Source organism: Meriones unguiculatus, chromosome 1 (genome assembly GCF_030254825.1).
Source record: "Meriones unguiculatus strain TT.TT164.6M chromosome 1, Bangor_MerUng_6.1, whole genome shotgun sequence".
Lineage (NCBI taxonomy): Eukaryota > Metazoa > Chordata > Mammalia > Rodentia > Muridae > Meriones > Meriones unguiculatus.
This window is the reverse complement of record NC_083349.1, coordinates 142,564,040-142,576,252: the sequence shown is the minus strand read 5'-3', so window position 1 is coordinate 142,576,252 and position 12,213 is coordinate 142,564,040. Positions and strand designations below refer to the sequence as shown.

Genomic DNA, 12,213 nt, shown 5'->3' with positions numbered 1-12,213 from the left:
GCCCAAGGGGAATGATTTTTAATAAGCCAGTCTGACTCCATTAAAGTCTTCAAAATTGGCTTCAGAATGAACAGGCCTGAGTTTCTGTTTCTCAGACTATGAAACTACAGTCCATGGAAACCAGATACAATGTGAAAACCAGAAACAATAACTTAGTAAAGTCCCCAATTGCTTTGTCTAATTAGTCAAAATGACACTTTGTTACCTGGGCACTTTCTGTTACCTGGACACACTGTGTTACCTGGACTTTCTGTGAATTCCCCTAACTGCAGAACCAATCACAAGTTCCTCATATCCCCTAGATCAGAACCAATGAATCAATGTAAAGATTACGCAACCACACTGGGAACCCCCGTCTTTAAATTGGGCCAGCAAGCTCACTTCAGGGTCGGGAATGATGGCTCCCGTGTGCTGAAAAGTTCTGCAGAATAGATGCTCCTTGTTTTTGCATACTACCTGAGTCTGAGGTCTTCCTTCAGCAATCCCCAGACCTAACATAAAAAAACAGGGTGTGTGAGCTTTGGGAAGGAAGCCAGGAGGTGATGCTCCTCCAAGGCCTCTGCTTCAGTTCCTGCCTTGAGGTCCTGCTCTGACTTCTGCCCACTATGGACTGTAATCAGTAAACTGAAATAACCCCTTTCTTTCCCAGCTGCTCTGGTCACGGTGTTTAGCACAGCAATGGAAACTTGGCTAGGACACGGCTGGACTGCTGTTTCAGCCTTCAGGCCATCACTGTTTACAAACCTACAGTGGCAGTGGCTAGCTTTTGCTCTTTAAAATAAGTACTATCACCATTATGGAATATAAAAGTACTTAGGTGTGATGGTGTGAACAGGTAAGGCCCCCACAGACTCAGGTGTTTGAATGCTTGGAGGTGTGGCCTCGTTGGAGGAAGTGTGTCACTGTGTGGGGGGGGGTGTGAGTTCCTTATGTTCAAGTTATGCTCAGTATGGTACACAGTCTCCCACTGCTGCCTGCAGATCCAGATGTAGAACTCTCAGCTCCTTCTCTAGCGCCATGTCTGCCTGCATGCTGCCACGCTTCCCAACACGGTGATAATGGACTGAACCCTGAAACTCTAAGCCAGCCCCAACCGGCCCCAGTTAAGTGTTTTCCTTTGTGAGAGTTGCTGTGGTCATGGTGTCTCTTCACGGCAATAGGACCCTAACTAGGACATTTCTAAGCACAAGCCTTGCCACACTAATAACCTGTTGAAGAAATATACAAATATATGTCTCTCTCTCTCTCTCTCTCCATATATATATATAGATTCCCCATTTTCTGTACCAGAAGCTACCAAATGCTGTGTTTGAAGCCAGAGAGAAAGTATTACTGTGAGTTCTCTGAACTGCCTACCCTGCAGCTATCTCTTGAAAGCAATGTCTGGAATATGTGAGTGAACAGGACTCCTGCTGAAACTCTATTTCTCCAAAGAGGCGAGGCCCTGCCATGGCTTCCGTTTGCTTTTCTCTATTGTCCCTAATAGTCACTCATCAGTCCGCCCACGAGGATTTTTCTCTTATCTGCCAAGAGTAGCTTTTAAATTTAGTTAATTAATGTTATTGATTTTTTTTTTTTTTGAGACAGGGTCTATTATGTAGCTTTGGCTCTTCTAGAACTTGCCATGTGGACCAGGCAGGCCTCAAACTCACTGAGTTATGGAATTAAAGGCGTGCTCCACCAAGCCCAGCTCACTTTTATTATTATTATTATTATTATTATTATTATCACTATTACTACTACTACTATGTGTGCATATGGTGTGTGTGTCAATGCCACGGACACGCGCCATAGTGTGCACGTGGAGGTGAGAAAACAGTTGTAGAGCTTTCTCCTGGAATGTGGGTTCCGGGGTTTGCCTGTCCAGGGCTTTCCAACCTGCTGAGTCAACTCACCGGCACATCAGTTAGACTGCATAATCTAAGTAGCAGTGAGCAGAGCACATGCTTGAAAGTACCTCACACGTCTTCCCTTGAGATATGACATAAGTTTTCATATTAATAAATCTTTCTACCTAGATTTTAGTTTCTTTAAGGCAGTGATGTCTGTAGAGGAGTTAATTCAGAACATGGATGCTCTGGCAGGAGATCACACCCAAAGACCTTCTAGATCTATCTGTTCCCACTGGAATACAGACACGCCTTTAATCCCAGGAGACGGAGCCATCAGAACTCTGAGTTCAAGGCCAGCCTGGTACAGAGCAAGTTTCAGGTAGAGAAAAGCTTAGATCCAGGCGTGGTGGTACGAACCTTTAATCCCAGCACTCAGGAGACAGAAACAAGCGCATCTCTGAGTTCTAGTCAGAGCTGTTCAGGCGGTTCAGGGGAGAGCAGTACAGTGGGGTTGAGTTTGTGGCAGCTCAGTTCGTGGAATTCAGAGGCAGCTCTTACTGGGAGAGTTTTACAGAGAGAGGCAAAAGAGAGAACGAGCTAGACATGGGTGAAGGCAGAATGAGCCGGAGAAGGAGAAGGAGCCAGAAGATTAGAACAGATTGCTAGAATTAGTTTGAGGCCAAGCAGAGCAATTCAGTGAGAAACTGAGAGAGAGCAGAATCAGTCAGCTTGGAGAGGAGTTTGAGTCAGAACAGCTGGTTGAAATGGCCATCCAAAGTTCAGAAAGAGCTAGAAAGAGTGAGCTTATTCAGCAGTAAGTCTCAGAGGCTAAAAAACATTCTAGGCCTTGATCAGATTGCACGGTGGCTAGAAGCTTCCGGCACTAGGTCAAGGTTAGTAGATGGAGGCAGTAAGGCTTCAAGATGACAATACCTCAGGTGAATAAAAATTACTTTAACAGATGTCTTGTATGGGGATCCTAACTAGGACTTCACTTATTTAGTACCTAGAGGCATTCAATAAACGGTCACTGTGTGATGGCCAAGTCACAAAGGGAAAAGCAGCATATGCCATAAAGTGGAGAAAAACAGAAAAAAATAGGTTTTTTTTGTTTTTTTTTTTTAATTCAGGCCTTGTTTTTTTGTTTGAAACAGCCCGAGGCTGACCAAAGTCCTAATCTTTCTGCTTTTAACTCCCAATTGCTGAGGTGACAGGTGTGTACCACCAAGACTGCCAACTATTCTTTTACAGGTAGATTAACTAGCCAAAATACAAGGCTAGTAATAAGGCTAGCATAAAAGCTAACCTAATTATCAATGGAAGCCACTGACGATTATGTGTACAGGGATCAACAAAGTGGCTCCGCAGATAAGAGCACCTGTGACAACCTGGTGACTCAGTTTAATCCCTGGTACTCAGGTGTGATGGCTAATTTTGGCTGTCAACTTGATACACCTGAAAAGACAGACCCTCAGTTGAAGAACTGCTTCTGAATTGTCCCACGGGCATGTCTGTGGGGCATTTTCTTGGTAGGTGGTTGACATGGAAGGGCCACGCCCACTGTGGGCAGTACAATCCCTAAGCAGGTGGGTGACGGTCTACGACCCGGAAGTGAAAATTAGCCCTTTCCTTTCCAAGTTGCTTTTGGTCAGGGTATTTATCATGGCAACAAAAAGTAAACTAGGACACAAGTGAAGGTGGAAGGAGAAAACTGACTTCACAAAGTCGTGCTCTAACCTCCACGTGGGTACCATGGCATGTGTGCCCATATTTATACATAATACAAACACAATGGTGATTTTCAAAAAGATGAAGGATACTGGCACTTGCCATGGAATACAAGCCTGTGACCTGAACTCCATTCCTGGAAGCCCTGTAAAGATGGAAGGAGAGGACCGACCCCACAAAGTTGTCTCCTGACCTTCACATGCACTGCCTGGCCCACACATCTCTGTCTACACACACTTCATATGCACACACAGTAATAAATACTAAAAAGAGTATGTACGGGGCTGGAGAGATGGCTCAGTGCTTAAGAGCACTGTCTGCTCTTCCAAAGGACCCAGGTTCAATTCCCAGCACCCACATGGCAGCTCACAACTGTCTGTAAGGCCAATTCCAAGGGATATGACACCTTCACACTAATGCACATAAAATAAAAATTAAATAAATTATTTAAAAAATATTATGTATATTTATACACATGGGAACATGGGCTCAATTGATAAAAAACTCGTCTCACAGGCAGAGGCAGACCTGTCTCTTTGATCTAGGCCAGCCTGGTCTATAAAGCAAGTTCCAGGACAGCAAGGGCTACACACAGAGAAACTCTGTCTCAACAAACAAACAAATGTGGGGACCTGAGTTTGGGTCCCCCAAACCCACATAAAAGCCAGGCACAGGGCTGGGTACCAGGGCCTTGCACAGCTAAGTGTTCTCAGCCCCTGAGTCACATCCCCAGCCAGGACCACACCATTTTACAAATGTGACAGCAAACACAGATGTCAAATACATGGCTCTTAAGCCAAGTAGAAGTCCATCCATACTCAGAAATTTTTAATGAAGATGTACTTCCTGGTTGAATTTTATAACATTTTAATTTAATTTACTTTTGTTTATTAAGACTGGGTTTCATGTAGTTGAAGATGATGCTGAGCTTCTGATTTTCCTGTCCTCTCCTCCTAAGTGCTGGATTTGAAGCCTGGCCTCCAGGCCCGGTTTTCTGGTGCAGAGGCTTGAACCCAGGCCTTTGTGCACAACAGAAAAGCTCTCTACCAACTCAGCCACATCCTCAGCTCTGCAGTCAAATTTTTAAATGCTCAAGTTGGATGTAGTTTCAAAAGTATTTCTGCACTTAAATTTAGAAATCACAGGGCTGGAGAGATGGCTCAACAGTTAAGAGCACTATCTGTTCTTGCAGAGGACCTGGGTTCAATATCCAGAAACCCTCATGGCAGCTCACAACTATCTGTAACTCCAGTTCCAGGTGAACAAATGCTCTCTGTGGCTTCCATGGATCCTAGGCACAAAAGTGGTGCACAGATACATGGAGGCAAGGCATTTGGACATATGGTTTTTAGACAAAAATAAGCAAAACTATACACAGCAGTGTCCCAGAGAGGTCCCATTTTCTCTGAAGAGACATTTACCTTAATTTCTCCAGATCGGAAAGGATTTTGTACATCTCGTGCCAAAACGGTGCTGTTTCCTCTCACCTGACCTGCGGTAACCACTCCTTTGGTGGTGACCATGGCCACCGTCTCATTAGAAGAAGTCCAGGTAAAGTTGCCACTACCTCCCTGTACCTGTGAAAAAAACCACAGCCTGGGATAAAGCGTTCTGGGAGGAAAGCAGAACGTAAGTGAAAAGGTGAAACTTGACTGGTGAGGTTGAGTTTAAAAAATAACACAACTATGTGACAGGTTATCTCTGCACATGATAAGAAACCGTGAATCTGCAGGGACGTTGAGAAGTGGGCAAGGGCAGCAATAGAGGGAGGTTAAGGAGCTGTCTCCCACAGAAGCTCACAGGGGCATCAGGACATTTGACAAAGTGTCATGAAACTCACAAGAAAACGACAGATGGCAGAGATGGAAAGCCCACCAAGTCTTAGGCTTGGCAGCCAGCAAACACTGAGTGATACCACTAAGCTGGCGATAAGGTGGTAAAAGGTGGTGATAAGTCTGGGGCTGGGGATGTGGCTCAGCCTGTAGAAGGAGCCCTGGGTTAGGTCCCCAGCACAGCATAAACCTGGTCTGGCACTGCAGGACTGTAACCCCACACTGAAGAGCTGAAGGAGAGGCAGAGGCTGCAGACTGAGTTCAAGGCCAGCCTGAGCCAAGTAACCTATTAGAGAAACTGATTGATTTTTGTGCCATTTCCGCTAGTAGAGGATACCATACCTGAACTTTGTAACGATTTAATATTCCCAGAGGATTATGGGGAAATGCCAGAAAGCTGGGTTTAAGCTGAATGGGAAAGTAAATCTTCACCTCCTGTTGGTGATTGATTTGACACGTTTTGAGCTGAGAACCATTGCCCTGTGGGGACAAGAGAAGATGGGTCAACACGGATTTCCTGAGACAGTTCCACTGACACTGAAAACATGAGCAAAATGAGGTATTGATGCAACCATCTTCTACTTCTGAAAGAAGAGAAGTGGGTGTGGTGGCACCCACTAACACAGGAGGGTCAGGAGTTCAAGGCCAGCTGAGGTTACCAGACAGGCTGTCTTTAAAGGGGGGAGAAAAAGGCCAGAAAAGTAGAAACCGGCAGATTTTTTTGTGTCTGCTTTCTACTGCCGTGTAAACACCTTGACCAAAACCAACATGGAGAGGAAAGGGTTTATTTCATCTTACAAGCTCACAGTCTACCCTGAAGGGAAGTCAGGGCAGGAGCTCAAGGCAGGAACACAGAAGCAGGAGCTGAAGCTGAGCTTCGGAGCAACGCTGCTTATCAGCTTGCGGCTTGCTCTCCGTGGCTTGCTCAGCTTGCCTTCTTACTCAAGCCAGGACCACCCACCCACGGATGGCACCATGAACAGACATGCTAATCAGTTAAACAATAAATACAAATTCTACAAAGCCTCAGTTCTTGCCTCTTCAACAGCACTGTGGCCACAGACAAGACTAACTCCAGGCTTCCAGTTAAGGTCTACACAGAAGCACATTTCTTTTTTTTTTTTTTTTTTTTTAGAAGCACATTTCTAGTATGGAAGTCATCAAAAGAAAAAAAATCTGCAAATACGCTGCTATCCATTTCCAGAGGTAAAAAACCAAATAAGCTAAAGTACTGGAAGGTAGGAATGTTGGCACAGGGCCGTGAGTTCAGCACTCAGGGGTCTGTAGGGGCAGGATTTTGAATTCAAGGCCAGCCTGGGATACATGAAGAGACTCTGGGTCAGAAAAACAAAGTTCGAAGTCAGGGACAGGGCTAAATGAATCAGCATGTTAACCATTTAGAATTTTTAGAATAAAAAAATTCCCTACGTGGGGCCGGAGGGCTGGCTGAGTTTGCGAGCTCTTTCAGAGAACCTGAGCTTGGCTCCCATTACCTCTGCCAGAAGTCCCACAGCTGCCTGCAGCTCCAGCTCTGGGCGTCCAGGGTGTTCCTCTGGCCTTGGAGGTCACCTGCAAACAGCTGCTCCCCACACCCACAATTTTAAAATCTTCTTTAAGCTCCCTGCGTGCACCTGAGGGCGCACGTTTCTTAAAGGAAGTGTGTGTTACATGCAGTGCGAGGATAGTCTGGAGAGATGCGCAATCCCAAGTGTGAAGTGAGCGAGGAAGGTGGTACCTCAGAGCAAGGCAGCCTGCCCGCCCTGCCACCTCCTAGGAAAAGACTCCTACCTTCAGAAGGCCAGAAGTCAGCGTTGCGTTTATCAGCACAACTCCGTCCTTCAGGGCTTTTACCACATGGTAAGATCCATTTGGAGAACTCAGCTGCCCTTCAAAGTACTCCTTCAGAAACTGGAATGTAATCTTGAGATTCTGGAATCAGTCCAATGGCAACATAACTCTGAGCACGTATTTTTCCCCTAAGACCATTTTAATGCCAAACCATTGATAAGACTGACGTTACGCAGTGGAGGGATGGAGACGTAAGAACAGGTTGGCATGTGTGCTGGGAGACAGATGGCTCAGTGGTTAAGAGACCTTGTTGCTCTTGTAGAAGACCCAATTAAAGTCTCAGTGCCCACAGAGCGGTTCACTCTAGCTCCGGGGATCCAAAAACCTCTGATCTCTGAGGGCACCCAACTCACATACACATAACTACATACACATAACTGAAAAGAAATAAACAGGAGCCAGGCAGTGACGGTATAGGCCTTTAGTTCCAGTATTTGTGAGCAGACGCAGGAGGATCTTTGAGTTTGAGGCCAACCTGGTCTATGGAGCGAGTTCCAGGACAGCTAAGGTTACACAGAGAAACCCTGTTCCCCCACACACACACTCAAAAAACCCACAAAAAACAAAAAGCAAAACAAACAAACAGGAGCCAGGAGAGATGGCTCAGCCCTCTGCTCGCCTAGAGAATCTCTTCAGTTGACACCCATGTGGCAGCTCACAACCACACGTAAGTCTACTTCCAGAGGATCCCACACCCTTTTCTGGCATCTACTGAGTATCAGGCATATTGAGGAAAACCATTTATACACATAAAATTAAAAATATATATTAAGCCAGGAGGTGGCAGCACATGCCTTTAATCCCAGAAGAGGCACATGGATTTCTATGAGTTCAAGGCCAGCCTGGTACACAGAGTGAGGTCCAAGACAACCAGGGCTAAGCAGAGAAACCCTGTCTCGAAAAACAAAAAACAGACAAAGAAACAACAACAAAAAATTATTTATTTATTTATTTATTTATTTATTTATTTTTGTTTTTTTGAGACAGGGTTTCCCTGTGTAGCCTTGGCTGTCCTGGACTTGCTTTGTAGACCAGGCTGGCCTTGAACTCACAGAGATCTGCCTGCCTCTGCCTTCCGGAGTGCTGGGATTACAGACATGAACCACCACACTTGTCAAATTAATTAATTTTAAAAAGAAGAAGAAGCAAAACTTTTGCTTTCCCTCATGGAAATCTTAGATTGGAAGAGATGTGATTTTGAAATAGTATTTTTTGAAAGATTCATCTATATGGGGAACAGAAATAAGTGAAACAGAAATTTGGGACAGCCCATGCCATTGCGTTAATGCTGGGTTCCTGATGATAAGCCCTGGCAGCCCTCGGCCAGGGCACACTTCCAACGCGATGTTCATGTGACTCTCGCCACCACAGAACTGTGGTGCGCATCTTTGTGGTAGATGGTGGGTCTGCAAAGGGAGGCTGTTCTCGGCTCTTTAACCCCTTCCTGCAATTCTCATCATATTATGACTTGGGTTTGGTGTGCCCCAGGGACAGCCCTAGTAAAGACTGGGAGTGAAGGAAAAGGGCTTTCTGCCACACAGAGGGCCCACGGCAGGAGCTGTCCACAGGGAAGCAAGACAAACAGGAGGATCGAGGGGTGGTTCTGCTGGGAGACTGTCTATCTTGCATGCTTCAGGCCCTGGACTGGATCCCTAGAAGCACATAAAACTGGACCCAGGGCACACATACTGTCATCCTTGCACTGTCCCAAGTAGAGACGGGAAGATTAGGAGTTCAAAGACATTGTCTGCTACAGAGCTACTTAAAAGTCCAGCGCGGGCTACGTGAGATCCTGTCTCAAACAGTGAAAGAAAATAGAACAAAAATCAAAGGAGAGACTCACGTCAGAAATATAGACCCTTGTGCTGCTTTTATCAAACACTTCGACCGTGATGACATACAGCTGCCCCACCTCTAGGCTCCACCGGCCTCCGGGGTGAACGGTGAGACCTGTGTCAAAGCAAAGAAAGGAGCAGGAGAATGACAGAGGCCAGCATCCCTCCCGAGAACTGGCAGCTACAAACGTGGGAAGCTGTGTGGAAAGCGCACTGGCTGGTGGGTGGAGATGGCTCTCAAAAGGGATCTCAGTTCTTTCCTTCAAACTGTGTCATTACTTACCATTCCAAAATGCTTGGTTGAATTATATTAAGTGTAAAGAAACATTGGCATATATGTGGAAAAGGACAAAGTACATTAGGCTCCTTCCTGGTTGCCCATTAAATCTGCTGTTTCTGCCTAAGGCCATTAACTTTTCTTGAATAATGTTTCTTTTTCTAAACTCAAGGACTGTATTACATAGATTATGGGATCATTTTATAACCTTGGTCCCCCCCTCCCACCCCTGCTTAGGTTTTGAGACAAGGTTTTATTGATCCTTCTGCTTAAGCTTGGGTTTTGTTTGTTTATTTAACATATTTTCAAAAATTTCTTCTTTCAGGCCAAGTGTGGTGTTTTGAATAGGAACGGCCACAACAGGCTCATATATTTGAATGCTTGGCCTTTAGGGAGTGTCCATACTTGACAGGGGTTAGGTGTGGCTTTGGTGGAAGAAGTGAATCACTGGGGGTGGGCTTTGGGGTGTCAAATGCTCAGGCCAGGGCCAGTGTCTCTCTTCCTGCTGCCTGTGGATCTGGAAGTAGATTCACCCCCCCACACCCAGCCGCCCCAGTAAGTTTCGAGCATGTCTTAGGCCCCAGTTAGCGGCTGTTTGAGAATAGTGTAGCCTTATTGGAGGAAGTGTGTCACTGAGGCAGGCTTCAGGGGCCTCCCACCTTCCTGAGTGCTCACTCTTGATTGCTCAGCTGCTGCTGCAGCACACGCCTGCCAGCTGCCATGCTCCCTGGTGTGACAATGGTGGCTCTCTGTCCCTCTGGAAATGCAAGCCCCAAATAAACCTTCCTTTTGTAGTTATGGTGTCTTGTCACAAAACAGACCCATCAAAGCTAGACATGGTGCTGCTCACCTTTGATCCAGCACTCAGAAGACAGAGGCGGGCAGATCTCAGAAGGGAGGGAGAGAAAGAGGAAAATAGGAAGGACGTCAAAGTCAGGTTGAATTCAAAGTCTCAAAATGAAGGGTGAAACTTTGCAGCCCTTTTATGTTTTACACATTCATTTTAGTGACTTCATTTAATGGATTCATTTAAATTATTCAGCTTTCTGAAAGCCATTATCTAAAATTACCTAAAAATCCAGGCTCTACAACACATATGGTAGAGTTTGGGAGTCCAGACACAAAGCGCATATGGACATCTTAATTTTTGCTTAAGGAAATTATCTGAGCCAGCATTGGGTACAGTAAGAAAGATGAGCCTCTGAAGAAAATAAATAAATGTGCAAACAAAACCACAGACAAAAAAGCCCATCTTTTATTTTCTTTAGAAAGTTAAAATTTAAATATTAACACTTCTCAGAAAAGCTTAAGGCAGGCCCAACAAGATGGCTCAGTCAGTAACGTGAGTACTGGCAAGACTGAAGAGCTAAGTTTGATCCCCAGGCTCACTAGTTAGAAAGAGAAAGCTGACTTCCACAAGTTTTCAGCTGAACTCCATACACACATACACATATTCACATAAACAAATGTAATAAAAATGTGAGGCTGGAGAGGTGTTCAGCCCTAAGAGCATTGGCTGCCCTTGCGGAGGACCTGGGTTCAGTTCTCAGCACCCACATGGCTCACAACTATCTGTAACTCCAGAACCAGAAAATCAGACACCCTCTTCTGGCCTCTTCAGGCAGTGGACACCATGGAACACACACACATGCAGATAAAACATCCACATGCACAGAGTTTCAAATTTGAGAAGAATGAAGTGGAAAGAAAATCATGTTCTGTGGTTTTAAAATTAATATAGCAGCAGAACCATTTTTTCAGATAAAGCCTTAGCGAGGAGCTCGACATGGAATGCAGGAAAACATGGGATTCAGGAGGAAGACAAGGACATTTGCCTGGAAGCAGGAATGCTGGGAGGCTTGGGAAGCAGGGCAGTCCTTGCCACCCAGCACCATGCCTGGAGCCGTGTAGCTTGACAATTGCTATAAATTGCAGCAAACAGTACCAGCTGCTTTTTCTTTGCCATTGAAATGCTTGTAGGAGCCACAGTGGTGGCTCTGTGGTCTGGAGCACTTGTTGCTCCTGCATGTGACCCAGGTTTGGTTCCCAGCACCCACATGGTGATCATAACCACCACAACTCCAGTTCCAAGGGATTCAATGCCCTTTCTGGCCTCCTCAGGCATCAGGCACATACTTGGTACACTTACATAGATATAGCAAAGCGTTCATACATATAATAAAACAAATACAGCTAAAATTTTTAAATACTTAGATATGCAGTAGCTAAAAATGATTAGTTCCTGAAAGAAACACAGATTTGTCCCATTATCAGGCCATCCATGATCTAATCAGGAGTACAATTCCTCTCAAAACTCTGTTGATAGAGAACTTGCCCAGCGTGTGCTCTGCCTGGTCCCATGCCCATTACTGAACAAGGCACAGTGTTCAGTACAGGAGAGAGTTCAAGGTCCACAGCACAAGTTTGAGGGAAGCCTAGTAATAGCAGGCCTAGTAAAAAAAAAAAATTAACGAATAAATAAATAAATAAATAGAATATATTAAAATAATGATATGTAAAAGCTACAAGGGATTAATGCAGATCAGTTTTAGAATGTGTTCGGTCCTCAGCACTGAGGAGCAAAAGTAGTCTGTCTTTTAGGTATATATTTAAGTAGGCTAGTGGCATAGGCCTGTAATTCTAGCATTCAGGAGGTGGAGGTAGGTGTATCTTAAGTACTTGGCTAGCCTGCCTGGGCTACTCAGTGAGTTCTAGGCCACTCCAGGCTATGCAGCAGGTTTTGTTGTTCAAAAAAACAAAACTACCAATTAAGCAAACAAAATTCAAAAAGGAAATTGCTCATTCACCCAAATGATGCATGTATGCAAATACGCATATTACGTATGCATGCGTAAGTGTGT

General features: G+C 45.1%; 1 protein-coding gene across 1 annotated transcript in view; it reads right to left on the bottom strand.

The window, feature by feature from the left end:
* Nup210l (nucleoporin 210 like) overlaps positions 1–12,213 on the bottom strand; it is a 94,840-nt gene that overhangs the window by 66,599 nt on the left and 16,028 nt on the right. The window contains exons 8-12 of the mRNA XM_021646719.2: positions 10,423–10,491; positions 9,084–9,190; positions 7,181–7,321; positions 5,735–5,872; positions 4,982–5,137 (exon numbers count right to left, since the gene is read on the bottom strand). Coding sequence (XP_021502394.1) covers positions 4,982–5,137; positions 5,735–5,872; positions 7,181–7,321; positions 9,084–9,190; positions 10,423–10,491 — 611 coding nt within the window. The remainder of the gene's footprint in view (positions 1–4,981; positions 5,138–5,734; positions 5,873–7,180; positions 7,322–9,083; positions 9,191–10,422; positions 10,492–12,213) is intronic.